We start from the raw sequence: 26,435 nt of genomic DNA, 5'->3' as shown, positions 1-26,435 counted from the left end.
GGAGTATTATCAAATCACAGCAGTACAGAGCCAGTTTGTCTTGAACTTTGTCATTATGGTTGCCCAGGTGTAGCACCAATAATTTTTGTGGCGCTATTACTAAGAACCCTGACAAGGTACAAGAATTTTTTCAACATAAACTAATGGTTAAAGATTTATATGAGGAGATATTTCGTGAACTGAGCACCGATTCTGTTGACTACTGAACTCGTAACCAGACAAGTCAAACCTGTAACAAGGATTGTCTGTAGTAACATCATCGTTGCCAATCCCTTTTCTATATTATCTATGGACATACACACGCACACACACACACACACACACACACACACACACACACACACACACACACACACACACACACACACACACACACACACACACACACACACGCGTAATCTGTTATTTAATAAATTACACAAGTGATGTAATAGCAAAATTGTATGTATTATGCGTTTGTGTTTTGTTTTCAGGAAATACACAATACGTTTGGAATACCATTTCTTCTACCACTTACTGATGTATGTGTGATAATATCCCATCACGAGTGACATGATCTACACATTGTTACTATAGGGAGAACATTTGTCAAGTATAAAAGTTAGAATACAAAACCTCCTTGGAGTATCAGATAAGGATTATGAAAAAGTAAATGAGTTGATTTAATTGGAACTAGTTTATCTTTTGCTGTCGATATGTAGTACAAGTTTGCAATAATTGCTAGTCCTACACAAAAAGAAAATTTATCAGAAGGTACATTACCAGATATCACATGTCTGTACCATAATCTATTGATAATTATATACTTAAACATTATTTATCACAGAAAAAGATGATAGACTATATATTAAATATTTCTATGGGGAGAAAGGTATGTGATATGTATAATGTGGAAGCTAATATTGACACATACATGTGTAGGACCATCGTCCTTCCCCCAATTGGGATTTCCATTCTTTGGACTGGATCATGTCAATAGAAACCCTAAACGTTCTCGCAGTATATTTGAGAAAGCTATAAAGATCCATAATTGAATTTGTACTATATTATAATATTTGTTCTTGTATTCTCTTTGTAATATATATGAAATTGTGTGTACTGTTGTATGTGCAATGCCATACCCTGTTTTTATGTACTTCACAAACTCTATTATATTGGCACATTAGAAATCAAATAACACTAGTGTATCTTCACTTTGTTGTTGCATTTTTTGTAGCCTAAAATTAGTAAAATTTCTGTTTTAATAGCCACACTTGGTTTTTACTGCAGCATGCATAAATAACTGCTAGGTTTTCTGGATCCACTCCACCCCTGGTAAGTTACTGTTCAAGTGATGATAATAAGTCTGTTCATATTCTGATCCTAAACTAGAAGCTAACATACAGCTAGATGATCTTGGTGTATACCTGATATCAGAGGGACTTATTGTAGGATTGTGTTGCCATAGCCATAATAAACTGCAAGGGATTATGCTTCTACCAGTACTATCCTACTGAAGCCCTACATCATGTAGTAGTTAAACCCTAGGAATGGAAGTTATATAACACCAAGGATAAGTTGATTTACACATTCAGTTGGATCAAAGGAAAGATGAAGCCATACCATATAAACTGCAAGCACAGCAAAATTGAAACCATCACAACTTTGCTATAGCCTCATTGTAGTTCTTTATGAAGTCAAATACTTCAAAGTGTGGGATAGAAGGCATGACAACACATTACAAACACCTTAATTTAGCAATTGTCAAAGTGCTTTAAAGAAACCAGTTAAACCACACCTACATGTATATACTCTGCACATCAGCACAACAACAATATTGATCCTACTCATGGTGGGGTTTAACCATACTACATACCCAGTTACCAAACATAGTTACCAATTTCATCACTTAGATATAAAGACCACCCCCAATAATCATCTGAAGTTCATGCCATGATTATCATCTGAAATGTCAGTATAAACAATGGAAAGATGAAAATAATGAGAATTTTGTGTGATTTCTGAGGGCTATCAAAGTTGATTATATTTGCAGGACTGATCGTTTGGAGTGTGGGAATTTGGAATACTTTAATGAAAAAAATTGTCTACGCTTTAAACAGTATGCCTAGAACATTTGTGAGTATAATCTTTGCCAATGAAGTTTCACAGTAATGGAAGTAGCTAGTGAACAAATTTTCATAATACTATTAAATCTGGTGACATTATAAGCATCTTTGAAACTACCTAGTAATAAAGCTATACATTTTGCTACCTGCAGCTGGAGCTATGGTATGGTATAGTTACAGTGCCTAACTTAGATACTTATGGAATTAGCTGCTATATCCACCACTCCAACTACACAATTTGCATTTTCCACTAGCTTCCAAATAACTACCTTCAAAATGATTTTAATTGTCCGTGATATTATTATACTTTTCTTAGCCCCCTTGTGACCATAGACTAGATTTATATGACATAATAATTATTGTGATGCTTCAGGCACCTGTTGTGCTCATTATGCTGGCATAATAAAATGATTAAGCCACACACCCTCTAGTGTGCCTCCTTCTCTGCTAACAGAAGCTGGTGCCACCGACCAATTATAATTTTTATATTTCACATCCTCTGCCTGCATTGCTGTCAATTATTTGTTCATTATGACATCATGCAAGTTTTTACAACTATTCCAGCATCTCAATGCTTATAGAGCTATAAAGTAACTTGTTAGATAGCTACATAGCTATGCAGAGGAAAGTAAGTTAGAAGCCCCACCTCAACGTCAGGCAAGAGGGGCTTTAACCATTTTACTCCTCTGCAATATAAGTTACTGAAGTTCAGTGGGATAGTGGTAAAAGATCAGGCAACAGAGTATTCAGCTACTAAAAGATCAATTGTAACATAGGAGTCAATATCACCTACAAAAACACAACTGAGATACAAGAACAAACAAACCACAACAAACATTACTAGTACATCAGTAAAGCATTACTAGTCTCGTGCCCAGCCGGCGCATTAGCGCGAGCCCGGCTGGGCACGATACTACCTGACATAGAAATATTTTTTTAGCCTGCTATAATAGTTAGTAGTCAGCAAAAAAGTTCGTGCTATATGGTACCGGTAATGGTTTACGGTATATGTAGAGTGCAAGAGATAGAGCTCCCAATCGAATAAGTGCGCACCGAAACAGCTTAGTTGGACCAGTTCAGAGCAAACAGGAAGAAATGTCATACTTGGAAGAAATGAGCACGAGTTCAGACAACCACCTCGACAACCACGCAATAGGTATGTTTCCGGGCCCCTCGATGTTAACGTTACCAGTGGTTCTGATGAACACGTATTTTGTTCTATCCTGCCTTTACCCTTTATCACAGTACAAACTATACGCAGGGTCCGCAACTCTATGAACCATGCCAATGGTCAGTTGGGACTTGAGAGTCAGGAATCAAAAATTCCTGTAAATCCTTGTGTTTCTATGCTTGTGTCCCCACAAGAATCAATAAATTGGTGCCAGGAATCACTTAGAATCACAGGAATCCAGCACGGAATCAGTTGAAAATGAATCAGTTCAAGATTTCAAATCACATCAATTGAAACCTGCAGACCTTTCTCCACAGATTAGCTCGGTTTCCACTGTAGACTGGGCAATAAAGGTTACGTGCCTATTCCTCATCAACAGCCCCAAGATCATCGTTACAGAGGTCTCCACTATACTTCATTGAATCACTCTTCATTGAGTCGGATTGAGCTAAGTCCCTGCTGGATCAGATAGGTGCTGCATGTACAAATCAAATTTCATTCAGCACTATAACTCCACGACCATTCATAGGCTTTGGCTATCTATATCTACTACATTGTCATCAGAGAAGCAGTAAAATGGAATTTAAGGAAAGTGCAAAAATGACAGGTTTTGCTCAGCTGGTTACATATATCAATGAAGTAGGGTTCCAGCAATAAAGAGTAGTGAACCAGGGACGTACCGAGGGGAGTTTCCAGGGGTTTCAGGAAACCCCTTTGGATTTTACACATTACTTGAAACATTAAGAATTCAAATTGAAACTTCAGGTTTCCTGAATCTGAAATCTATCATGGAATAGTTTTTCGCCTGATCTTATAGCATTATTCTGAATTATAAAGATCGAGATACTCTAATAAAGCAGTCAGGCAATATACTCTAATATAATAGTCACTTAGCTGTAGTGGAAACCCCTTTTCAAAATTCCTGCGTACGCCCCTGAGTGAAACAAGAATGATGGTAACTACTATAACATAGCTGTGTGGGGAAATCCCTACATTGGCATATTACTACCATCTGTTCAATGCCAAAGTAGGTACAGTGCTATATTGTAATAGCTACCATCATTCATATTACTACTTGTTATCGCTGGAATGCTACTTCATTTTAATTAATAAAAATTAAATTGTACTATTACTGTTTTGCTATAGCATAGTAGACATGTGACTACTTTATTAGTGTATCTTGATCTCCCTGATTGTCTTGAGTGAGTTATTGTATGCAACATATTAATGGGCGTAGTTTGCCATGTCTAGTTTTCTACAGCAAAATTGCAGCTAGATCATTAAGGGTGTGTGGTCATGGCATGCTCTAATCGTTAAAGAACCTGGTGGTATGTTCTGATCATTTAGGGGACGTGGTTTGGTCTATGCGATCATTTTATAAGTGCAGCCACACATACAGTATCTACTCCACTTACAGTTGCTAAAACGCTTCAGATAGTTTTGTTGCTTCTGAATACGCTCTCCTAAGGAAAGTGTCTATGTGGAAAATTTGCCTCGGTATGCTTTCCTTGAGAAGACGACCATGTAATTGAGGTGAAAAGAAAGGCAAAGTGCAGAAGGCAGACACTCGTTGGAACCAGAAAAAGCACATGCCACCTGTTATTGTGGCATGAAATGGTGGCTGTGCGCTGCTTTGTTTGACCACTAGCCTTGCAACTGTGGCCAGGCAGGCAAGCAGGGAGACCGGGTTTTGACAGTTTTTAAATATTCAGTGTTTTCTTGTTTTTAATGCTGGATTTGAAGTTAAGTCTATTGTACTAAAACTATTCCATAAAAAGTGCTTTTCGTTGAATATGATGTTTCTATGATGGTTTTTAACCGCAGCATTTTGGGCGCTGCCTGTCATTTTAAGGGGGAACCCTACTAATTAGTGCTACCACACTGTCTGATAATAAATTGATACAATTTGTTTCTGCTGAATGCCTTGGTATTTTACACAGTCTTACACTGCTTGCATTTTTCAAAACTGTTTATGAATTAGTATTGGTTTGGTTTATACCTTAAAGATGAAACTGACGGTGTTGTGGAGATTGATGAAGATAATTTTTACAAACCAGAAGGAGTAGTACGATTTTCCATCAATAGTATAAGCCACTTGAGCTCTTCCATTCTGAGTAATCCAACATACATTCGTGGTCTACCATGGTATGTCAGTATCTTGTATCATCCTAGTGTTGACTGTATTAATGTGTATGTGTGTCATGTGTTTGAGGGTTGGTAATGATAAATGATTAATATTATTTTGTTAAGTGATGTAAGAGTCAGAAGTAATTTCAAGTGTTTGATAAACCTATCAACTTGAAATTTTGTCAATATCTAGATGTGCACTTCACTCCTCAAAACACAAAGCACAACTCTATCAATTGACTACAAACATAGACTATGTATACACACACAACTATTATCAAGAGTATATAATAGAAACCAAGAGTATCGAACAGGGGTATTACCCTGTGATTAATGATTGTGTGAAGTAACATGGATATTTCAGTAATTGTTCGTTTTCATTTCCGTTGCTGTATTTAGCCCAATTCGGCCACTAAACCAAGCGAAAACATTGATAGCATTAAAGGGAATTGGCTAATGTTAAGATTCTGGCACTGCCAAGCAGATTCCTGAAGGCGTGGCAACACGCTCATTTGTGCAACCGTTGTTTTAGTGAGCTGGAGTTATCTTGGGTCCTTGCTACACTTTCTTTGTACAATAACTGTTGAATACTTGGTTGAATAACATGGAAAACTGGCAAACAAAGACCTGTTGCCATGTACGCATTTCAAATTACCGTTTCACGTAAACAAACAATTACTGAAATATCTGTGTTACTTTATGCAATCATTAATCACAGGCTAATACACTGTTCGACACTCTTGGTTTCTATTATATACTCTTGGTATTATGTTACAGGAAGCTACTAGTGATGCCACGTGAGTCTGTTACTAAGGAAGGAAGGGTGAAAGGTCTCGGAGTATTTGTACTATGTAATCCTGAGAGTGATGAATTGCAGTGAGTAATATCTCAAAAGAATCATACATTACAACTAATGATGATGCTAATGGTTGTATGTACAATCTAGTATTACTTGAATTGTATACCATACTGTACATAGTGTGTGCTTATCATGTACTACTATTGTATTCTTGTAGGGGATATTCTTGTTATGCTAGAGCAACAATAACTCTAGTTAACTTTGCCAATGAGAAAGACAATCATTCCAAAGGTGCGTATATAAGACTGCGTACTTTTATGTGTTGGGCAGTTCCTTTAATTTATAAGGCGGTAAATGGTATTATTATTTTGTGTTTGTTATTCAGATATCGTACACTGGTACCATTCTAAGGAGAAAGATTGGGGATATGGCCATTTTATTGCAATGCAGGTAATGACTATTAACATAAAGCCACTGACTGAATACTACTTGTTATTGTAAATGTGTTACATTCATTCAGTATTAATAGAGGTGAATAGCTGGCAATTGTTGGAATTATATTACAGCTATATTGTATGTAATCATTTGATATTGTCAGTTAGAAAGTCCTTGTTATATACGTGGTGATCTTTATGTACTATTATCCACTATATAAAGTTGTCCGTCCGTCTGATCATGCAATCAATTCAAGATTTGCCTCATAATAACTGCCATCCTGCTGGGACCAACGAGTTTATTCAAGAAATTTCTAGCGCATCTCATTTGCTGTGCCCTAGTATATAGAGCCAAAAAATTTCCATTGTAGACATTCGTGCATTGGTTTTTCGAGCGCAATTGCTTCAGATGTCCACCGTGGTTTTAGACGGTTGATCTACAGTAGAAGGCACACCCAATGGAGAGGGGACGTGTGGCAATTTCCTCCTCTATGAGGTTACAATGGAGTAGAACCCTTAAGCATTTCATATTTCCCACATAAACAATCACTTTTAACTCTCTCATATAGTTCTGTAGTGGATTCATACCAATGGAGCTCACCACAATGACCTTCCAATTCAGTAAATTCTGTCACGGAGAAAAACATACAAGACACAGAGTGTGGTCCAAAAAGCTGGTGCATTGGAAGAACGAAAACAATATTTTCATGTATATGCACAGTTCTTATCTGATTGGAGAAAATTTTGCAGTGGAGTTGTGTCTGATAAGGCAGCCCATATACCAAATGGAAAGTTATCTAGATAGATTAATCAACTGTTCGGTTGTCTAGTAGAAATCAAGTCCACCGAGTTATTCTGGTATGTAAATGTGCAGTCGAGATACTCTAATAGTGCAGTCACCCTATTAAAATGGCAAGTCATCCTGTAGAAGTGTTCAGCTAAAATTGCAGTTACAATTGTCACCAAATACACAAATACAGTAGGACCTCGAATCTCAATTATCCGAACAGTATGACTGCTCTATTAGAGTATTTCATCATTAGGTGAAAACTTATTACAGTAAATGTGTGTTCTATTAGAGTAGTTGAACAGAACTCTATATAAATAAATGGGCTTCATTTATTTGAACGAATTCATTTATCTGAACACTTTTATGATTGAACTGGCACACAGGTGTTTGGATAATGGAAGTCCTGTTGTAAATAGTCCTTCCCTTATTCCTGTAAAGAAGAGAAAAGCCAAACTCCATTCATATACTCACAAGTTTTTTTGACCATTGCATCATATTTTACCATATAGCAGGGATCATGAAGATTGCACTAATTATTGGCTTTGTGTTGCTATGAAACATAATTTAGCACTACGCCTCCAGCAGTCAGAGTAAGCAGATTTTTTCTAGGCTGCTTCACGTATTATGTAATAGGCAGAAAGTGAAGCAGACTCTTTTGCTTATATGTACAATTATAGCCTCATGTGTCTGGCATTGTTCCTTCTTTTGATGCGGTACTATAGAAGTTTACTAGTTGATGGATCATTTTATAAAAAGTTAACCAACTAATGTAGAGAAAAATTTCCTAATTTTCCTTACACTGGTATACCATAGGAAGTACTGGACCCCAGTAAAGGATTTGTTAAAGATGATGGTATTGAATTACAAGCTTATGTGATGGCTGATGCTCCAGAAGGAAGCATTGAACATTATCTCTACAAACCAGAAGGAGTAGTACGATTTGCCATCAATGACATCAGCAAATTGAGCTCTTCTGTTCTGAGTAATGCAACGTACATTCGTGGTCTACCATGGTATGTCATTATCTTGTATCATTCTAGTGTTGACTATTACTATGTATGTGAGTCATGTGCTTGAGGTTGGTATGATACATGTTTTGGTGGCTTATTAGTCTATTTTTAAAGTGTAAGGCTCAGAAGTACTGTAATCTTTAAGTGTTCGAATACTTACCAAACTTGGAATTTAGCCGGATCTAGATGCACACTTCACTCCTTAAATATACTGTAAATCATAACTGTATCAATTGACATAAACATATAGACTATGTGTTCATGTGTAGTACACACACAACTATTATGTTACAGGAAGCTACTAGTGATGCCACGTGAGTGTGTTACTAAGGAAGGAAGGGCGAAAGGTCTTGGAGTATTTGTACAATGTAATCCCGAGAGTGATGAATTGCAGTGAGTAATGTTTCAAAACAATCATACAATTTTTATATTACAAATGATGATGCTAATGGTTGTATGTACAATCTAGTATTACTTGTATTGTGTATACCATACTGTACATAGTGTGTGCTTATCATCTACTACTACTATTGTATTCTTGTAGGGGATATTCTTGTTATGCCAGAGCAACAATAACTCTAGTTAACTTTGCCAACGAGAAAGACAATCATTCCAAAGGTGTGTATATAAGACGATGTGTTGTCATATTGTGGATTTTATTATTATTATTTTGTGTTTGTTATTCAGATATTGTACACTGGTACCATTCTAAGGAGAATGATTGGGGATATGGCAATTTTATGATATGGCAGGTAATGAACTGTGTAACCTCTTAACATTTATGGTAAATTTAGATATAGAAATAAATAAAAGCCACTGAATTTGTTATTTATAATATTGCCATATTAATGTGTTAACCAATCAACTCCAGATTTGCTGCATACTGTATGAATTGCCATCCAGCTGGCACAAAAGAGTTTATTCTAGTAAGTCCCATTCACTGTACAAAGCTGAAAAAATGCCATTGTCACATGTTTGTGGATGAGCACAATTGCTTCACACATGTTCACTGTTGATCTACAGTGGAAGGTACACCAGAGGATATGTGGCAATTTCTTTCTTTATGGGGAATGTACAAACATACTCTCTACTACAAGCGTGTTCTGTGGTGGATTTCATATCAAAGGAACTCACCTTACAATTCAGTTTCATTATGAAGGTAAACATACATACAAGAGATCAAGACACTGTACAGTGGAGTTGCGTCTGAGGAAAATCAGTGTATAAAATTAATCACCATAGAAAGCCGGTTTGGCTGTCGAGACGAAATCGGATCAAAAGCCACTGAGTAAAACCAACTACAGTGGAACTCCCTACCTGTAAGGACACTACATTATAAAGGACAGTTTCTGAGGTCCCTATAGACCTGTACCAATAGATCTGTACCAATGCATTTTAGTGCTTGATCAGGATATTCCAATAGTGTAGTCACGGTGTTCAGCTACATTGCAATAAAATAGTTCAAATAGACACCAAAGATACAAATAAAAATCTTCAGTCTTTGTCTGCAGGAGAAGTAAAGTGCAAGCCTTGTTCATATCTTCACTGGGTGTTTTTCTTGTGGCTTGGTCTAATAACTTAAGGAAGAAAATGTTGAACAACTACCTGAGTTGCTGTTTTGTGAGTCATACAGAATGGTACTGAAGGTATATATGTCTAGACGACAGTGTTACCACAATAGAAAAGGATGATGCACAGAAGTTGTTAATGGAAATTGGATTGGCAGATGCCCAGTGCTTCAGGTACACTAATGTCCTAAGCCTAAAATATTGACTCTACACTATCAAGAAAATTCCAGAGTTGGTCAGACAGGAGGTAATTCATCATACAGTATGATAGTACTGTTGTATAGTGGGGACCACAAAGGAGTAGGCGTGGCCATGAAATAACATCACCCAAAAACCAGCCTCAATTTTCCCTGATGACGATGAGGCAGTATTGGTTAAAACTAAGCCCAAACAAGCTTTCAGATCGACCCGAAATGCTTTCAAATTGTTTAACAGAATTTTGTAGTGACTGACTGACTGACTGACTGACTGACTGACTGACTGAGTAATTGATGCCTTCAGACAAACGTAACTCAATGGCTCAGGCTATGGGCTTTGATTTTTTCACTGTTCAACATCGCTTCAGCCTGAGAGGTGCCTTTTGGCATACCGCAGTACGTACAATACATTCTTCATGGATTTACCAGTGTCCTCCTTTGTGTCCCATTCATCTTTGCTGACAGCAAAAAGTGTCGATTTGCTGGTAGCACATGATGGCTTCCCTTCATATTGGAAATCATCCATATTTTTCATAGTGGCTATTTTGATTGGAGAGGTGCTTTTCAAACAGTTCTTCATTCGTACTGCTGTGTAGCGGGTTGAACATAGACAACGAAGTGTAATGGATACTTCACTTTTCAGACGATAATTGATATAATTGGGGCGTTTGGCACCATTTCTTTCAGTATGCATGGATGGATTGCAGAGGTGCTTTTCGGACAGTTCTTGATCCGAAATACTGTGTAATGGGTTGAACATAGCTGACAACGAAGCGTAAAGGATACTTCACTTTTCAGATGATAATTGATATACGTAGCTGGGGCATGCAACACCATTTCAGAAGCAGTATGCGTGGGTTCACTGGTCATAATAATTATTTATCATAATAATTATTTACAAAAAAAGTTAACAAATAAGTACACAGAAAAATTTGGCATTTTCAACTAGGTAGAGACCATAGCACATCGATAAGAAGTACTGAAACAAGCTGGAGTAGTGCACAATATTAAATCACAGTGAAACAATAAGAAGTGTTATATCCCTACTGTGCTCAAGATACCATAATGGAAATGTACAGTAGGGTTATAACACTTCTTATTATTTTACTGTGATTTAATATCGTGCACTACTCCAGCTTGTTTCAGTACTTTTTATCGATGTGCTATGGTCTCTACTCTAGTTCAAATTTTTCTGTGTACTTGTACAATAAATAGGGTCCTCATAGTAGTAAGTGGTGTCCTTCCCAGGGCATAGTTAATTGCAGCATGCATTATTTGGATTTCAAAGGGCCAAGAAGAGCAAACAGAGGCTTCGTTCCAGTCTATTTTAAAAGACCTAATAGCTGTACTTCTGCTCATTCATGAAGAGTGCTGCAGAGACAATGTATAACTCCTGGAGAAGTTGATAATTTAAGCTTTGCAGATCACATTGACTTGTATGCTAAAGACATTCACAATGATGTTACACAGTGTAGATGATGTTACCTGTGCAGAGAACACACTGTTGAATGGCATCTTTCTCATGATCACAGCCCCACTGCAAAGCAGTGGTATGAGGAAAGCCATAATTTCCAAGATGCGATTTTGCTATAGTAAAGCAACCTAGCATCTTGTTTAGAGGTGTATTGATAATCGGATCAGCTAAAATATCAGCCACCAATATGGTAATTTTTACCAATTTCGGTATCGGTACAGAACAGCAGGAGGACCAATATCGCTACTGATATTTATACAGTACCATTATTTTGTACATTAATGGATTATACATTGGTTTTCTATGTTATCCATGTGGCTGTTTAGTGCCAGTGATGTATTGTTCGCGTATTACACTATGAGAAACCATACAAATACACACAGTTCTAGTGTTTGTTGCTGGAAAGCCAGTTATATAGTGAGGTAAATGAGGATATTTCCAGATAATCTTTGTTAAAATCCCTCTAACACTGCACTCACAACAAGTTAGCACAAACTCTAGTAATCATTTCAAAGCCTAGCTTATGGTGCATCTGCAGTACAAATTTCGTTTCAATACAATCAACTGCTGAGGAGTTATGACCTGAAATTTAACAGCATGTAAAAATGCAACATGCGGCTAATTCCGGACACTTCAAATAACAGACAAGTAACACCTTCTACAGGTTACCAATCCTGTTTATAAGTATAGCAACTAAAGTACTATTCATCTGTAGCTTATAAATCAAGTAGAAAGTTCTTACCCTTTGGAAGGAAGCAACAATGCGTATTTTAAAAGGTTTATGTAAATATTTTTTTGTGTTTCAATAGAGCAGCTGCTGAAAAATCGACTGCCACTCCGCCTGTGCTGCATGGATTCTTATGATTTTTGCTCTGCAATTACCCAGGGGTATGATCTTATAAATATGAGCTTGGGCTGCCTGACATTTTCAAAGTTTTTGAACAAAATTACCCATGAGTATGCTACAAATTCGTGTCAAACTTTGCGATGGAATAACGGATTCGTTGGTTTGTGGATAGGCCATAGGACACTGCATTAGCTTACCAAATTATAGGCCAAGGGATTCTACCATTGTTGAGAATGATCAAAGTGACCGGAATTACCCGCACTTACCTTGTACCTTTGTAATAAAAGAAGAGTCACAGAATATCCAAGGAAACTTGCAGTACCAGCTTTCTCACAAGCCATTAAAATGTGAAGTAATGCAGAAATATCTGTTTAAGGCTTCATGAGAGTATACATAAAAATGTTTGTGAGTACCTAATTGTCTGGATTGCACACAAGCAACCACTACAGGCGGAGAGTATAGCACATGCACATGTTGTTGTGTACGCCTTTTTTGCTTAAAACTGTAATGCAAATATCGGATCAACTATTGGTTATTGGCTTCTTTTGGTGGCATCAATATTGGATATCGGTACATGCCAAAAACCCATATCAGTACACCTCTAGTCCTGTTACAGACTTTTTCCAAAGATGCTGAATGTTTCCCACAATGTACTTGCATTCAACCACACTGGATTGTTTCTTTGTCTGTTGCTCAAATTTTGCACAAGCTCCACCTCTTCTGCCATTGGTTTCAAGGCCTGAACTATAAAATATCTTAGGTTGGAGTCATTTGACCTAATTTGTTGATTGGGTATATCAAAACTGGATTGTTACTTGGTGGTGGAACTGACTGACTGCTTCTCCCAACTTCCTGTGCAGCAAGTCTTCCACTTGCAGCATACATAGGTCCAGTTTATTCAGCCTAAACTCTAATTCAGTGACAAAAGATTGCTTTCCACCTTGTGTAGGCCTGGGTTATGCACACTGCCTACATGTACACAAGTTTGGAGTAACTTCTGATAAAGTGATAAAAATGTACACAAGTCTGAGTCTTCCCAGACAGGAATTTGCAGTTGGCAGCTGTCAGTAAACCACTCTCAACCTGAATAAAATGCAGGGTCTTTTCTCATGGTTGGTCGACACGTGGCCTTAGCTGACTAAGGAAACAATATTAGACGACTACTTGCTAAAATGAGACACACTTTAATACCTACTTTTGGCTAGCATCTTGAAATGAGACCATCAAATTAGCCAAAAGTAGGGATTAAAGTGTGTCTCATTTTAGCGAGTAGTCATCTAATCTTGTTTCCTTACTTTTATAGCTGGATTGTTTCTCATTTCAGCTGTAACATTTTTGAGCTTGTTTCCTTACTTTTTGTAGCATGTATATTGTATCAACCCCTACTTCCTTTTAAAATTTTATAGCTAGTTTGTTTACTTTTTATGTCTAGCTAAGATATCTAGCTATAGTCTATTATACTCTTTGTTTTCCACATAGTGAAGCAGCTATATTTTACCTTCATACGCAATAAGCGCCTCTAAAAATAATTATCGTTTTGTCTTTTAAAGCATAGATATTATAGCTTACGAAACCGGATTGGAAACTGATGATATTACAGGAAGCTGGTTAATGTGGGGAGCGCCTGTCCTTATTTGTGTTTACTTGTTAGTGAAAACAATACTGAAACAACAAGCAAGTTCTCTCATACTTGGTATGGTTACTCCAAGTGTTGGTACATTTGTCAGTACATCACTTCAGTTGACTAATAGATATATGGTTGACCCGATGCTGATAATTAATAAAAGTATAGTGTGTAGCTTTGTACATGTGCAGGGATTGTCTATGTAGTCTGCTGAGAGCAGTGGCAATTTATAAGGGGACTTCAGTGGTACACATCTCATCAAGTGCTGATGAGCCTCAGAAGGCAAGCATGCAGTTGATGGTACACATCAGATACCCAGGAAAAGCTTTGCACATTTTTCTTCTCAGGCAGTCACACAGTGTTTTCCATGTATACAATACATTGCTAGTCACTTTTATACAATGGCACAAGTGTTAATGTAACTCACAGGTAGTCATAGTTAAAGCATGCTGAACAGTACAGTGTTAGCTAACAGGCTGTGAACAAAGTCAACAACATACATACTACGTATATAAATCATAATTCTAACTGGCCCCTGCAGGAGCTACTTCATCCAACTGGGTGGCAATGTTAAGAATGATGGAAGATTTCATCCGCTATGCTTCATAACAAGTTGTAAATGGTACAATCTTTCATTCACAGAGGTAGTCCAAAAATGTAAACATAAAAGGCTCAACCTTATACTGGTACTTCACAAACAAACAGCACAAAACAGAATCTAAGTTATGTTTGAAATGACACTGATCCTTATATTTTAGTTGTCAGCTATAAGACATTGAGGAGGGTTGTTCTGGAAACACAGTAATGGTACTACAATGAAAAATTAACTTGTTATTTGTACTCCCCAGTATAGAGCAGTAACACCTGATGTCACAGTAGTTACATAATCACTTCCGTGGAGTAGAAAATGTAAGCATGCTATTGGAGCACTAACCTCAGGTTGTTGAAACTGTCTTTCTAAATGTGACCACGTTACCAGGAGGAAGGAAGTAAGTAGTGCAAGAGATATTTAGTGCAGGGTTCATGCTGGGCGAGTTACAGCAGATAATTAGCAAAAAATGTGTAGGCACAAGTATTTTGACACTTTCAAAGGTACAATAGAAGAGTCCTCCCACATCGTTTATACGTATCAACAAATCAACCCACAACATATCATTATTTCTTACTGAAGCGTTGTTTGGTGACAATCATTTTTTCAAGCTTATCCTTGTAACTAAACCTGATGCCCAATTGATTTGCCCCGTGGAATTTGCCATTATGCATTTTAATTTTGTGACGCAAAAGTTATCTCTCTATGGGATAAAATTGCCTTTCAACTGTGGTGGGGATTAGATGAACCCTATGCCCCAGTAGTGGGGCTTTAGCTCTTGCAAACTGTCAAATACCCATACATATGGGATGGTAAGGGGCTTAATGTTAAAAAAAATGTTGATAGGTGCATAACTTACACCATGAACCGGTATTTAATAATTTGATTACATAACCTCAAATACCAACTCTTTCTTAATTCTACTGCACTATGAATAACTTCTATAGCCTTATAAGGTATAGTGTGTAATATAAATCATGACATACAGTTTAGGCATTGCTGGCAAATTGTGTTTGTCGTACAGGTGCAATGGCTACAAAACAATTTCTGTGAACACAACGAATTATTGAACCATCCGCCCATTTTGTGCACATGTTAATTATGTGATGCCATCAGTTTCCAATCCCATTTCATAAGCTATAATATATCTATGTTTAAAGCTATTACAACAACTGTTAAAAGCTTCAGCTGCATTTCTAATGGCCTAAATGTTGACGATTTAACCGTAAAACATCGCTGGAGCATCTACCATTAAGAGTGGAACCCTCACTTTTAGAAGTCTGGATCCCGAGGTGGATCCGCCCCTCAAAGGTATTATTAGCTAGCTATCTTGCCAAAAAAAAAGCTAAACTGGTAAGACTATAAAACAACTATCCAGCGTTAATAAATGGTAGAGACAACTCCTTTGGTACTACACCCGTTCACCTTCATCTTTAATACACACACATACTCACACTTCATTAAAATCATGTGTTTGAGTTGTGGCACACGCCGCGCAACTATTAAGTGCTGCAACAATTAATTATCCTTTATGTCTGTGATGTAATTTCAGATAAGGCTCATAGAGGCTTATCCGAAATTACATCACAGACATAAAACTGCTGTAGTAGGGGCATTCTATGGGGAGAAAAGTTTTGAACGGCAATATCTCAGCCAAGACGAAAGATATCAAGTTCTAACTAACAGGTATGGTGATAAATTAACTGAAAGAATAGAAATCTAGCTTTGTTTTGAAAATCAATCGAAAATCGCTTTTACGTACTTATCGTAATGTCTTATAGCCATACCTACTAGTAAGAGTTCAATATCTTCCTTCTTGGCTGAGATATTGCTGTTCAAAAATTTTTGTCCCATAGTCACCCATAGAAATTTTATGTACATCCCCACATACAGCAGCCATTTTTATGTCTGTGACATAATTTCGGATAAGGCCAGAAAAATAAATTTAGTCCCGGCACTACTATAAGAGGTATACTGTTGATTTCAGTTCCATATTATAAGTTCCAAAGTGTTTTTCTCATCTTGGGGTGAGTGTGATGTCATCTCGCTCTCCTGGTAGAGCTGTAGTGGACACAGTTTATGGTTCGTTAAGTGCTAGTTTGGTTGTGAAAGATTTAATCAATGTTTCTAGCCGAGTGTGCTTCTTGGTTCTGTGGTATTGATGCCTTGCAAATTCGAGCATCGCACTGGAAGAAGAAGTACTAAGAATTTGAAGAAATCCATTCGTTATTGTGGAAAACCATTAGGAGAGTTTAGAACCCTACAACAATTTTGAAGGGAAGAAGTGTTTTAAATTCGTCACACCTGTTGGTTCAGCGGCCAATACATCTGGAGATATTTTGCCTGCTCCAACCATAGATGCCTCATCTGAAACATCGCTTGATGTTTCTCTGACTACTGGCAGTTCTTCTGCCCCACTTGATAGTTTGGACCCCATTACAGTTGGCAAGGTCTCAGTTCCTGTTGATTGTTTTGTGTCAGCCGCTGCAGTCTTTCAAATAACACCTCACCAGTGCCAATCAGCGAATCCTGTTCTGATGTCTTGCCTTCTTTAGTCAGCAACTCTTCAGTTACACCAAGCCCTGATCCAGTAAGTCCTGTTCCAGTTGTTACTACAGCAAATTCTTATCCAGTTACTACTACAGCAAGCCCTGATCCAGTTGGTTCTACAGAAGTCCTTTTCCAGTTGTTTCTACAGCAAGTCCTGTTCCTTTTGTTACTGTGGCAAGTCCTGACCCAGTTATTTCTATAGCAAGCCCTGTTTTTTCAGCAAGTCCTGTGCCACTTGTTTCTACAGCAAGTCCTGTGCCACTTGTTACTACAGCAAGTCCTGTTCCAGATGTTACTACAGCAAGTCCTGATCCAATTGTTAATACAGCAAGTCCTGTTCCAGTTATTTCTATAGCGGGATTTTATTAAATCACGTACTTTATATTATGTTCATGAAGGTAGGTACAGCAATGCTCTTCAAGCACTTAATTCAACAGGTGTTGTAGGACATGATGATGATGATGATGCCTACCAAGATCTAATTAAGCGCCACCCTTCTTCTCCATGTCCTGATGATAATGATCTGAATTCTGCTTGAATCAATGGTTTTGTCCTGTTTACATAGTTTTCCAAAGGGTACTAGCTTTCAAACTTCGCCCAGTACTTACTTGATGCAGTAGCTGGCAGTACTGCTCCGGCCACCAGGGAGTGTCTACTCTCTCTTACTTGCCTCGTGAACCATCTTTTATCTGATAAGCCTGCTTAGCTCTATGGTTGTGTGGTGCTCCTTTAACTGCCCTGCTTAAGAGAGGTGGAGATGTTTGCCCTATCGCTGTTGGCGAGGTCCTACGTCGGTTGGCAAGTCGTCTTTGCTGCCTAGCAGTCTGCCCCTCCCTCCCCCACATATTTTTACCCTATAGATGAGTTGGTGTTGGCATTCCTGGAGGCTTGGAAAGTGCTATTCACATCACTTGTCACTTTGTTCTCGTCATGGTGGTGATGATTCCTTGGCTTTTTTGAAAGTGGATATGAAAAATGTCTTTAATGAATTTGATTGCTCTGCCTTTTTTGTTCATGTATTTAAGGATTTTCCAGAGATCAGTGCCTGGGTGAAGTGGAGCTACGCTTTGGTAGCAGACAAGTTTTAGCTTCCTCTGGGGTGCAACATGGTGATCCTCTAGGCCCCCTACTATTTTCTCTTGTCATTCTACAATTCAGTAACGCTGTTCACCTTCATGAACTTGTTAAGCTAAATCTTTGGTACCTTGATGATGATACCTTTGTGGGTACATGATCCTCTTTACTTTTCCTGTTGTCTCTCTTCGCATCTCATGAACCTGATTTTAGGCTTCGTTTGAATCTGTCCAAATGTGAACTGTTTTGGTCTTCAGGTGATCACCCCTTCCTTTCCTGAATTTCCTCCCAATATTAAGCGGGTTACTGGCTTGGAACTATTGGGTTCTCCACTTTGGGGTGATGATAACTTCTTCAAGGAGCTTTCTTCTTGTTTGGATAAGGTGGCTGTAACTCAGGATAAACTGGCTATGTTAGATGACCCTCAAGTAGAACTCCATCTCTTACGTAGTTGCCTCAGTAGCTGTAAAATTATTCACTTGCTTCGAGCTGTACCACTCTCTGTTCTGAGGCCTTTTCTTTATCAATTTGACCATAATCTTCACTCTTGTCTTAGTCGTATCATACAGTGTAATCTTTCTGATCACTCTTGGTGCCGATCCACTCTTTCTTTTCGCATAGGCGGGTTAGGTTTACACAAATCTGTCCTTTCTGCTTCGGCTGCCTTTTTAGGCTTATGTAACAGTAACTGTGATTTAGCTTCAACCCTTCTTTCTATTGATGCAGGCCAGCTTAGTTTTCCCGATGAAGGGGCTGCTGCCGTTGTATTCTCTGACTTTCCCAGTGATTGTTTCATCTCATCAGCATCTCAGCAAGATTTGCAGAGATTTTTAGATCAATGTTTATTTGATGATTTGTATGCATCTTTTAGTATTCGGGATCAGGCTCATTTGACTGCCCCGGCACATTCCTCTGGTACCAGTAGTGGTTGGCTTAAGGCTATTCCTCGAACCTGTCTTGGATTAGTCATCCCTGGACCTGAATTTGTTGTGGGCCTACGTCTGTGGCTAGAAGTTGCTTTATTTCCTCGTTCTCCACTGTGTACTTGCCTCTCACCTACAGATTGCTTTGATGATCATTTGTTAGGCTGTTCTCATGGTCCGATGAGAATCCGTCGTCATGATGCCCTGGTTGACATCCTTTATAATGCTCTATCACAAGATCACCCTGATGTCTTAAGGAGCAGCGTGCTTCCTATAATGATGGCTTACACCTGGGTGATATCTTCCACCCTGACTTCCAGCATGATCACTCTGCCTATTTTGATGTCCCCATACTGCTCAGCCTGCTTATATTTCCTCATCTACTTCTTGTGCTGGGGTGGTGCTGCAGTTGGAGAGTTGGCCAAGGATGAGAAACATCTGGCAGCTGTAGTGAAGGTCGGAGCAGATTTTATTCCCTTAGTAGTAGAAACTTTTGGAGTCTGGACCCCATTTGCTTTGACTAAACCACCCCCATAGTGGTGTTCCTCCCAAATTAGCAAGAAAAAATCTCCTCCAGCAACTGTCTGTTACCTTATGGACTAACAATGCTAGAATAATCCTCAGATATTGGGCTCTGCAGGGGTCTGATGATGACAATCCCCTTTACCCTTAGTTAGTAGTAGTAGTAGTGGTGGTGGTGGTAGTGTAATTGTAGTTGTAGTAGTAGAGTTAATTTTGCTTTTTTGTGTTTGCTAGCCATTGTGTAATCACATATGCAATAGTTATACCACGGGCACGAGTGCTTTGCCTGATATATACGCACAAGCACTGCAGGCCCGAGTGCGTATATACAGACAATGCACAAGTGCCCGTGGTATACCTAATATGTTCTACTTTAGCATGTAGACCCACCTAATTGGCAAAATCTTTAGTTGCTATACCCTTCTCTTATATAGGGAACCAAGTAAACTGTGATTGTGGGATTAAATTTTTCAAACAAACTGTGATTGTGGGAGCAATTTTAAGAGACTAGTGTTAATTATGTTACTTTAATTGCTACATTTACAAAAGTAAAACACAAACTACTGTCGATGTATTAAAATGAACCCCACCATCACAGGTTGTTTGGCAGAATTCAATCTCACAATCACAGCTTGCTTGATTCCCTATATAAGAGAAGAGGATAACAGTATAACATCAAAGAAATCTGATGATTTCTGGATATAGTGTGCACTCCTATTAGGTGTGTAATGTCGCAAGTTAATGAGATATATGCAGTGCGTATGTAATAGTTATACCACGGCTGCGAGGGATTTTGCTGATATATACGCCCAAAGCCTGTGGCCCGAGGGCTGCGGGTGTATATGTCGGGCTTTGGCCCGAGGGCTGCAGGTGTATATGTCAGCAAAATCTCAAGCAGCCGTGGTATAAGTGATATATACCACTTGGGGCGCACTCACCTAATAGGTGAAAGAACTAACGAGAACTCATCCCATTAGTTTTATACAGTAGCATCTGAAGATCGATCGTGGTTTTAATAGCGTGAGCTAATAGCCATCAAAACGTTGTCCATATGTTAAAACGTCATTAATACGTTACTATGCTTCAACACGCAATGTTAGGAAACTTGCGATTGTGGAATGAAGTTATATTGTTATCATTTTTGTACTAAGTTAAGCCAACTAACTTCGCTATTGGGACAGTAAGTAAGTTATTCTATTAAGTTAAGTACTTAGGACTGTAAGTTACTAACCTATTTCAATGTAGCGGTAGTAGCTTTGCTGTTCCATGGTCTGTTCAAAGGCTGATACACGGTGGGTAGAAATACGCATCCACAATCGCCCAAACAATTATTTTGTGCCTTCATTATCCTTTAGTAACACCCAACTACTCTATCTTAGCAAATGTGCTAAGCTTAGCAACCTCTACAAAAATGAGTCCCATAATACAAAGCTGTATGTCACTCAATATAACGAGTCAAAGCGCATCAATTCTTTGAACTGGCTGGGTATCAAAGTCATTGGCAAACCGCCTTCCCATGATATTTCCCGGGCAATGTGCGAGTTAAACACCGAGTGGCGGCTTTGAAAGCCCACGCTAAAGTGGTATATATCTCGTTAAAGCAGTGTGTAACAAGATATACGCACTGCCTTAACGAGATATATGCACTGGTAGCAGTGCGTATATCTCGTTAACATTTTGAGTCAATGTAATATGTGATATATGTGCACTGGCTTTCCTTTGATCTGAGGTGTGAAAGTGGTACACACACATATATATATAATAAAAATAATTAATTAAAAACAATTAATTAATTAATTATTCTTCAAGAAGAACAAAGAAGCGAATGAATGATGAATGGTGCAGTGGACAGAACGTAATCGGAACAACAGATTCATAAATTCGCCGTCATTACCTTGGCTGTCTGAATTTTCTGGAGCTGTACACCTAGTGCAACCAGGTTTTACAGCAGGCAGGCAGACGAAATCCAGGTGAATTTCAAAAAACTCACTGTACATCAAAACATTTGACTTTTCGCTTCGTTTAACCAAGGTACAGCATCATTACAGCAGTACTAATGTATTCCAGGTAGTTTTTTCTGGTAAAACGTATTGCAAGGCTGTTTTTTAAAGTACTAAAAAAAATTTATGAAGCCATATGATTTCTTACCAATCCCTACTTATTAAGTATCGTACTTAATGATATATATAATATATATTATGTACATGGGCATGAGGGCTTTGCCTGATATGTATGTCCGACTGCCCAAGGATATACGTACATATCAGGCAAAGCCCCATTTCCCTGTGTTACAGCTAATATGTAACACTTATCAGGATGATAGCCTGTACAGGGCGATCAATTACCCAAGCCAATGCGGGTGCAGCCACTGGATATATTACCTAAATTTTCGATTGTGGGTCAGCAGCTAGTACATTCTGGTTATGTTCGGTTATGATGAACGGACATATCCTAGAGATATCACGGAGAATTTCGGTTACGCGAGTTTAATGTTTTAATCAGTGCTATTGAATCATTTATGGAAGAATTACAAAGTTCACTAAAGGCAGCTTACTTGTAGAGTGGTTACTCTGTGCAGAGTGGTAGCTTTGTGATGGAAACATGTCCATATTTGAAAACGTGCAGAAATGATAGGGAATAAGCTATAGCACTTGTTCTCACCTTAGCCCAACATTTTTCAACTCGTAGGATGGCGAAGATAACAAAATGCTCTCCGTCTGAGTGGTTTTCGTGGTGAAATCCAAGTCATGCATCCTAATCACGTGAGTATTAATCGATCCCCACAATCGATTTCGGCCTCAACATCTATAATTATTATCACTGCCCAGTTGTTGCCCAGCTACATTTCGTATGTAGGCTGGCTAGCTGGGCTACATACAAAATGTAGCCCGGGCGTCTTCTTTGATCTGAGGTGTGAAAGTGTTACATATATATCCAAATAGGAAGTACTGGACCCCAGTAAAGGATTTGTTAAAGATGATGGTATTGAGTTACAAGCTTGTGTGATGGCGGATGCTCCACATGGTATCAAGTAAGTGTAGTTTCCACTAAATCTAATTGTGTAATGTGTCACCTTATCAGTTGGGACTCCAAGAAGTATACTGGTTATGTTGGACTGAAAAGCCAGGGTGCTACTTCTTATTTGAACTCCTTACTGCAGACCATGTACTTCACTTATAAGTTCAGGAAGGTGTGTACTGATTTGTGTACTTATTTGTATATGTGTGCATGTTCACATTTTTATTGTAGCATTTGCATGTGTATGTATGCACATTTCCTCCTTCACTGTAGCTATTTTTACAGTTCTCATGTGAATTAAAGTAAATCGAGAAAACTTGCTTGTCAGGAAAATCAAACCCAGGAACCCCAAGTGTAAGACTAGGATCTAACCACTACACTACTACTACTCACTTCTCTTATGTTATTCTCTACCTTATAAATGTGAATTTTAAAATAACTTGTATATAAAGTGAAGAAGAAACCAAAGTGGAACCCAAGTGTAATGTTAACCAAGGTTTCCTGGTAAACACAATGACATCAATGGTTTTGTACGTTCATGGTGAGTTCAAGTCAAGCTTGGGTTGGCCTGCTTTTGGCAGGACAGGTGCACTCTCCAACCCTATTGGAACTCATCACAACTTACCTTCATACAATTAGTGTGTTCCATTGTGTTGTACAAGTACCATAGGATAACAAATTACTGGTCCATAAATGTGACCACTGGATTCCATTTTACCATTCTCATAATATATGTGTACCATTACAGGCAGTGTATCAAATGCCGACTGAGAATGCTGATACTGTTATGAGTGTTCCCCTCGCCATGCAGAGAATATTTTATGAACTACAGCACAAGTCAGTAATATACTTCTGTACCTGTGGTGCTCTCTATATTGTGTATATATAGAGAGTATTATACACAATTAAATATATGTGTTTTGATTGTAGTGATAGAGCAGTGGCCACTAAGAAGTTGACAAAGTCATTTGGGTAAGTGTGATACATCAAGTGGTGTTAACACATGTTGTACACATCAGGTGGGAATCCAAGGACAGTTTCACACCACATGATGTACAAGAGTTGTCCAGAGTACTACTTGATAATCTTGATGATAAGATGAAGGGAACTGCAGTAGAGGTGTGTGTATGTGGTGTAGTGTGAGGCAGCATAGCCAAGTAGTTAGGGCATCTGCCTGGTGATCAAAAGGTCCCAGGTTCGATTCCCGGTTATGCCACTTTGGTGTTGTTGTTGTTGTTGTTTCCTTGAGCAAGAAACTTTACTCACATTACTCCAGTCTACCCAGCTGTTAGTGGGGACCTGGTTGCCTGGTGTCAACTGGGGAAGCAAATGCCCAACTGTCCTTGTCTTGCTTAGTGATGTTGAGGTTGTTGTGGAACCTTGGGTTCTGCGACCTCTCTCTGTGAGACCTCCTGTGGGTTACTAGCCCTGCCCCAGTAGGACCTGCCTGCACAAAGTCCAAGCGCCTGAGTGGTGCACAGGCATCCCAGTGCTGGCCCACTGGGCGGCAATAGCTGTGCCTCACATGGCTGCCGTAGGCCTGTAGTAGTAGTAGTGGTGGTAGTAGTAGTAGTGTGCATGCTTAGCGTACTGTGTCTGTTGTTTTGTTTGTGTGTGTGATGAGTAGTATAGGTGTATGTAATGCACATGCTCATTTACTTAAACTGTTATATATTGTTTCTTTTTCATTCAGGGTACCATTCCACAACTTTTTGAAGGAAAAATGGAGGTACGTGTGTATGCATACATGTACATTTATACTAAAGTTTGGTAGCTGGAGTTTAATTGTCTCTATACATATGTGTGTGACTGGGGCATTATTACAGTTTGTCCATACGTATGTACATACTGTAGCAACACTCAAACACTGGTGTGTTGTGAATTTTAATCACAATGATGTTCAGAAAACAAAAACCTTCATTATCTTAGTTGCTAGGATATTCTACTTGTTTACATTTGCTGCTAGCATACTTCATATAGAGATAGTGTACAATGCGCTAACCTGGGAATGGGCTTTTGTCACTAACACATTAACCTATTAGCAGCCTTTGCCACTTTTCTCATTCAGCAGCAGCAGCAGCAGCAGCAGCAGCAGCAGCAGCAGCAGCAGCAGCAGCAGCAGCAGCAGCAGCAGCAGCAGCAGCAGCAGCAGCAGCAGCAGCAGCAGCAGCAGCAGCAGCAGCAGCAGCAGCAGCAGCAGCAGCAGCAGCAGCAGCAGCAGCAGCAGCAGATCGTGCAATATACAGGTGCCAGTTACAGGGAATATCTGTGAAAACTATTTTTGAGATCTTTTTTGTTAAATCTCCATTATCTATGTAGCCAAGGCAATGCTCTGGTGAATCTTCATATGCTGAGAACCTCTGTAGGTATATTGCTGTGAAATACAGTATTATCAACAGAAAGATTGATTTGTATAGCAACATTTTGAAAAATGAAAAGTATAAGGAAAAATTAGGAAGATTAGGGATCATAGAAAAAAGTAGAGAAACAGGGAGGTCACCTACACCTGCAGATATGCTGACTGAAGTAGCCATTAAATGTTCACTAGTATATCTGCAGGTGTAGGTGACCTCCCTTGTTTCCCCACTTTTTTCTATGATCCCTAATCGAACTTAAAATTCCTAACTTTTCCTTATACTTGTTTGTTTACTTTTTTGTAACATTATTATGACGGGTGAACCCACGCATACCTCATCAAAGAAAGAATAGCACCAGTGAGAGTTAATGTTTTCATCTAAACACACATCCCAGCTATCAATTACTGACTTGAAAGTGAAGTGGCCATTATTTACGCTTCACTTTCAGCAATGTTCAGCCTGTTACATAGCTCTACAAATGAAGAACAGTAGGAGAAGCGCCTCTGCAAGCAATCCAGTCACCACGAAAAATACGGACAATTTGTATTCCCCAACTATCCATTACTTACTCAAACGTGAAGTGGCCATTACACTTTGCTTTCACCTATTTTCAGCCTGTTACACAGCATTACAATTAATATTAGTATTAGAAGTGCCTCTGCAATCAATCCAGTCACCATGGAAATACAGATGATTCTCATTTACAAATGTAGGGAAGCCATGCATCGCACTACCATGAATCGACACTTTGGGCTGTCAGCAAAAAGAAATGAGACACAAAGGAGGACAAAGGTAAGTCCATGATGCATGCATTGTATGTGTTGTCGTATGCCAAAAGGCACATCTCAGGACGAAGTGACATTGAACAGTGAAAAAATCAAGCCTGTAGTCTTAGCCGTTATCAAGTTATGCTTGTCTGAAGGCATCAGGCACTGAAGGTGGCAGGCAGGCAGGCCAGGCCAGGCAGGCCAGGCCAGGCAGGCAGGCCAGGCAGGCCAGGCAGGCCAGGCAGGCCAGGCAGGCAGTAGAAAATTCCATTGAATTTAAAATTTTTGTAACAATCTATTGGAAGCATTTAGGGTCGTACTGAAGACACTTTTGGGCTTGGTTATACCTAACCAATACTGCCAAGGCACCAGGATGGTATTGTGAAGCAGGTTTTGGGTGATATTTTTGGTCAGAACAACCCAAACTCCTATATGATAGTTATAACCTACAAATGCAATTATGACAGAGTTGCAACATGTGCCATGTTT

The 26,435-nt window shown here is 38.8% G+C and overlaps 2 protein-coding genes across 10 annotated transcripts in view; both read left to right on the top strand.

Annotated features, from left to right (window-relative positions):
* Positions 1-1,252, top strand: part of LOC136250952 (ubiquitin carboxyl-terminal hydrolase 7-like) — a 28,099-nt gene extending 26,847 nt beyond the window's left edge. For all 6 annotated transcript variants that reach the window (XM_066043304.1, XM_066043303.1, XM_066043301.1 and 3 more), the window contains 5 exons: positions 474-521; positions 577-648; positions 702-753; positions 827-871; positions 922-1,252. In XM_066043304.1, coding sequence (XP_065899376.1) covers positions 474-521; positions 577-648; positions 702-753; positions 827-871; positions 922-1,034 — 330 coding nt within the window. In that variant the 3' untranslated portion in view covers positions 1,035-1,252. The remainder of the gene's footprint in view (positions 1-473; positions 522-576; positions 649-701; positions 754-826; positions 872-921) is intronic.
* Positions 1,253-3,039: 1,787 nt separating this feature from the next.
* LOC136250950 (ubiquitin carboxyl-terminal hydrolase 7-like) overlaps positions 3,040-26,435 on the top strand; it is a 40,207-nt gene continuing 16,811 nt past the window's right edge. For 3 of the 4 annotated variants that reach the window (XM_066043295.1, XM_066043296.1, XM_066043297.1), the window contains exons 1-15: positions 3,040-3,261; positions 5,283-5,421; positions 6,181-6,279; positions 6,420-6,493; positions 6,588-6,652; positions 8,240-8,439; positions 8,731-8,829; positions 8,981-9,054; positions 9,124-9,188; positions 22,747-22,835; positions 22,886-22,994; positions 23,571-23,659; positions 23,753-23,794; positions 23,842-23,941; positions 24,516-24,551. In XM_066043295.1, the coding sequence (XP_065899367.1) occupies positions 3,201-3,261; positions 5,283-5,421; positions 6,181-6,279; positions 6,420-6,493; positions 6,588-6,652; positions 8,240-8,439; positions 8,731-8,829; positions 8,981-9,054; positions 9,124-9,188; positions 22,747-22,835; positions 22,886-22,994; positions 23,571-23,659; positions 23,753-23,794; positions 23,842-23,941; positions 24,516-24,551 (1,341 nt within the window). In that variant the 5' untranslated portion in view covers positions 3,040-3,200. The remainder of the gene's footprint in view (positions 3,262-5,282; positions 5,422-6,180; positions 6,280-6,419; positions 6,494-6,587; positions 6,653-8,239; positions 8,440-8,730; positions 8,830-8,980; positions 9,055-9,123; positions 9,189-22,746; positions 22,836-22,885; positions 22,995-23,570; positions 23,660-23,752; positions 23,795-23,841; positions 23,942-24,515; positions 24,552-26,435) is intronic. The other variant, XM_066043298.1, reaches the window with a different exon arrangement.

This window comes from Dysidea avara, chromosome 3 (genome assembly GCF_963678975.1).
Source record: "Dysidea avara chromosome 3, odDysAvar1.4, whole genome shotgun sequence".
NCBI lineage: Eukaryota > Metazoa > Porifera > Demospongiae > Dictyoceratida > Dysideidae > Dysidea > Dysidea avara.
This window is presented reverse-complemented; position numbering and strand designations above follow the sequence as displayed.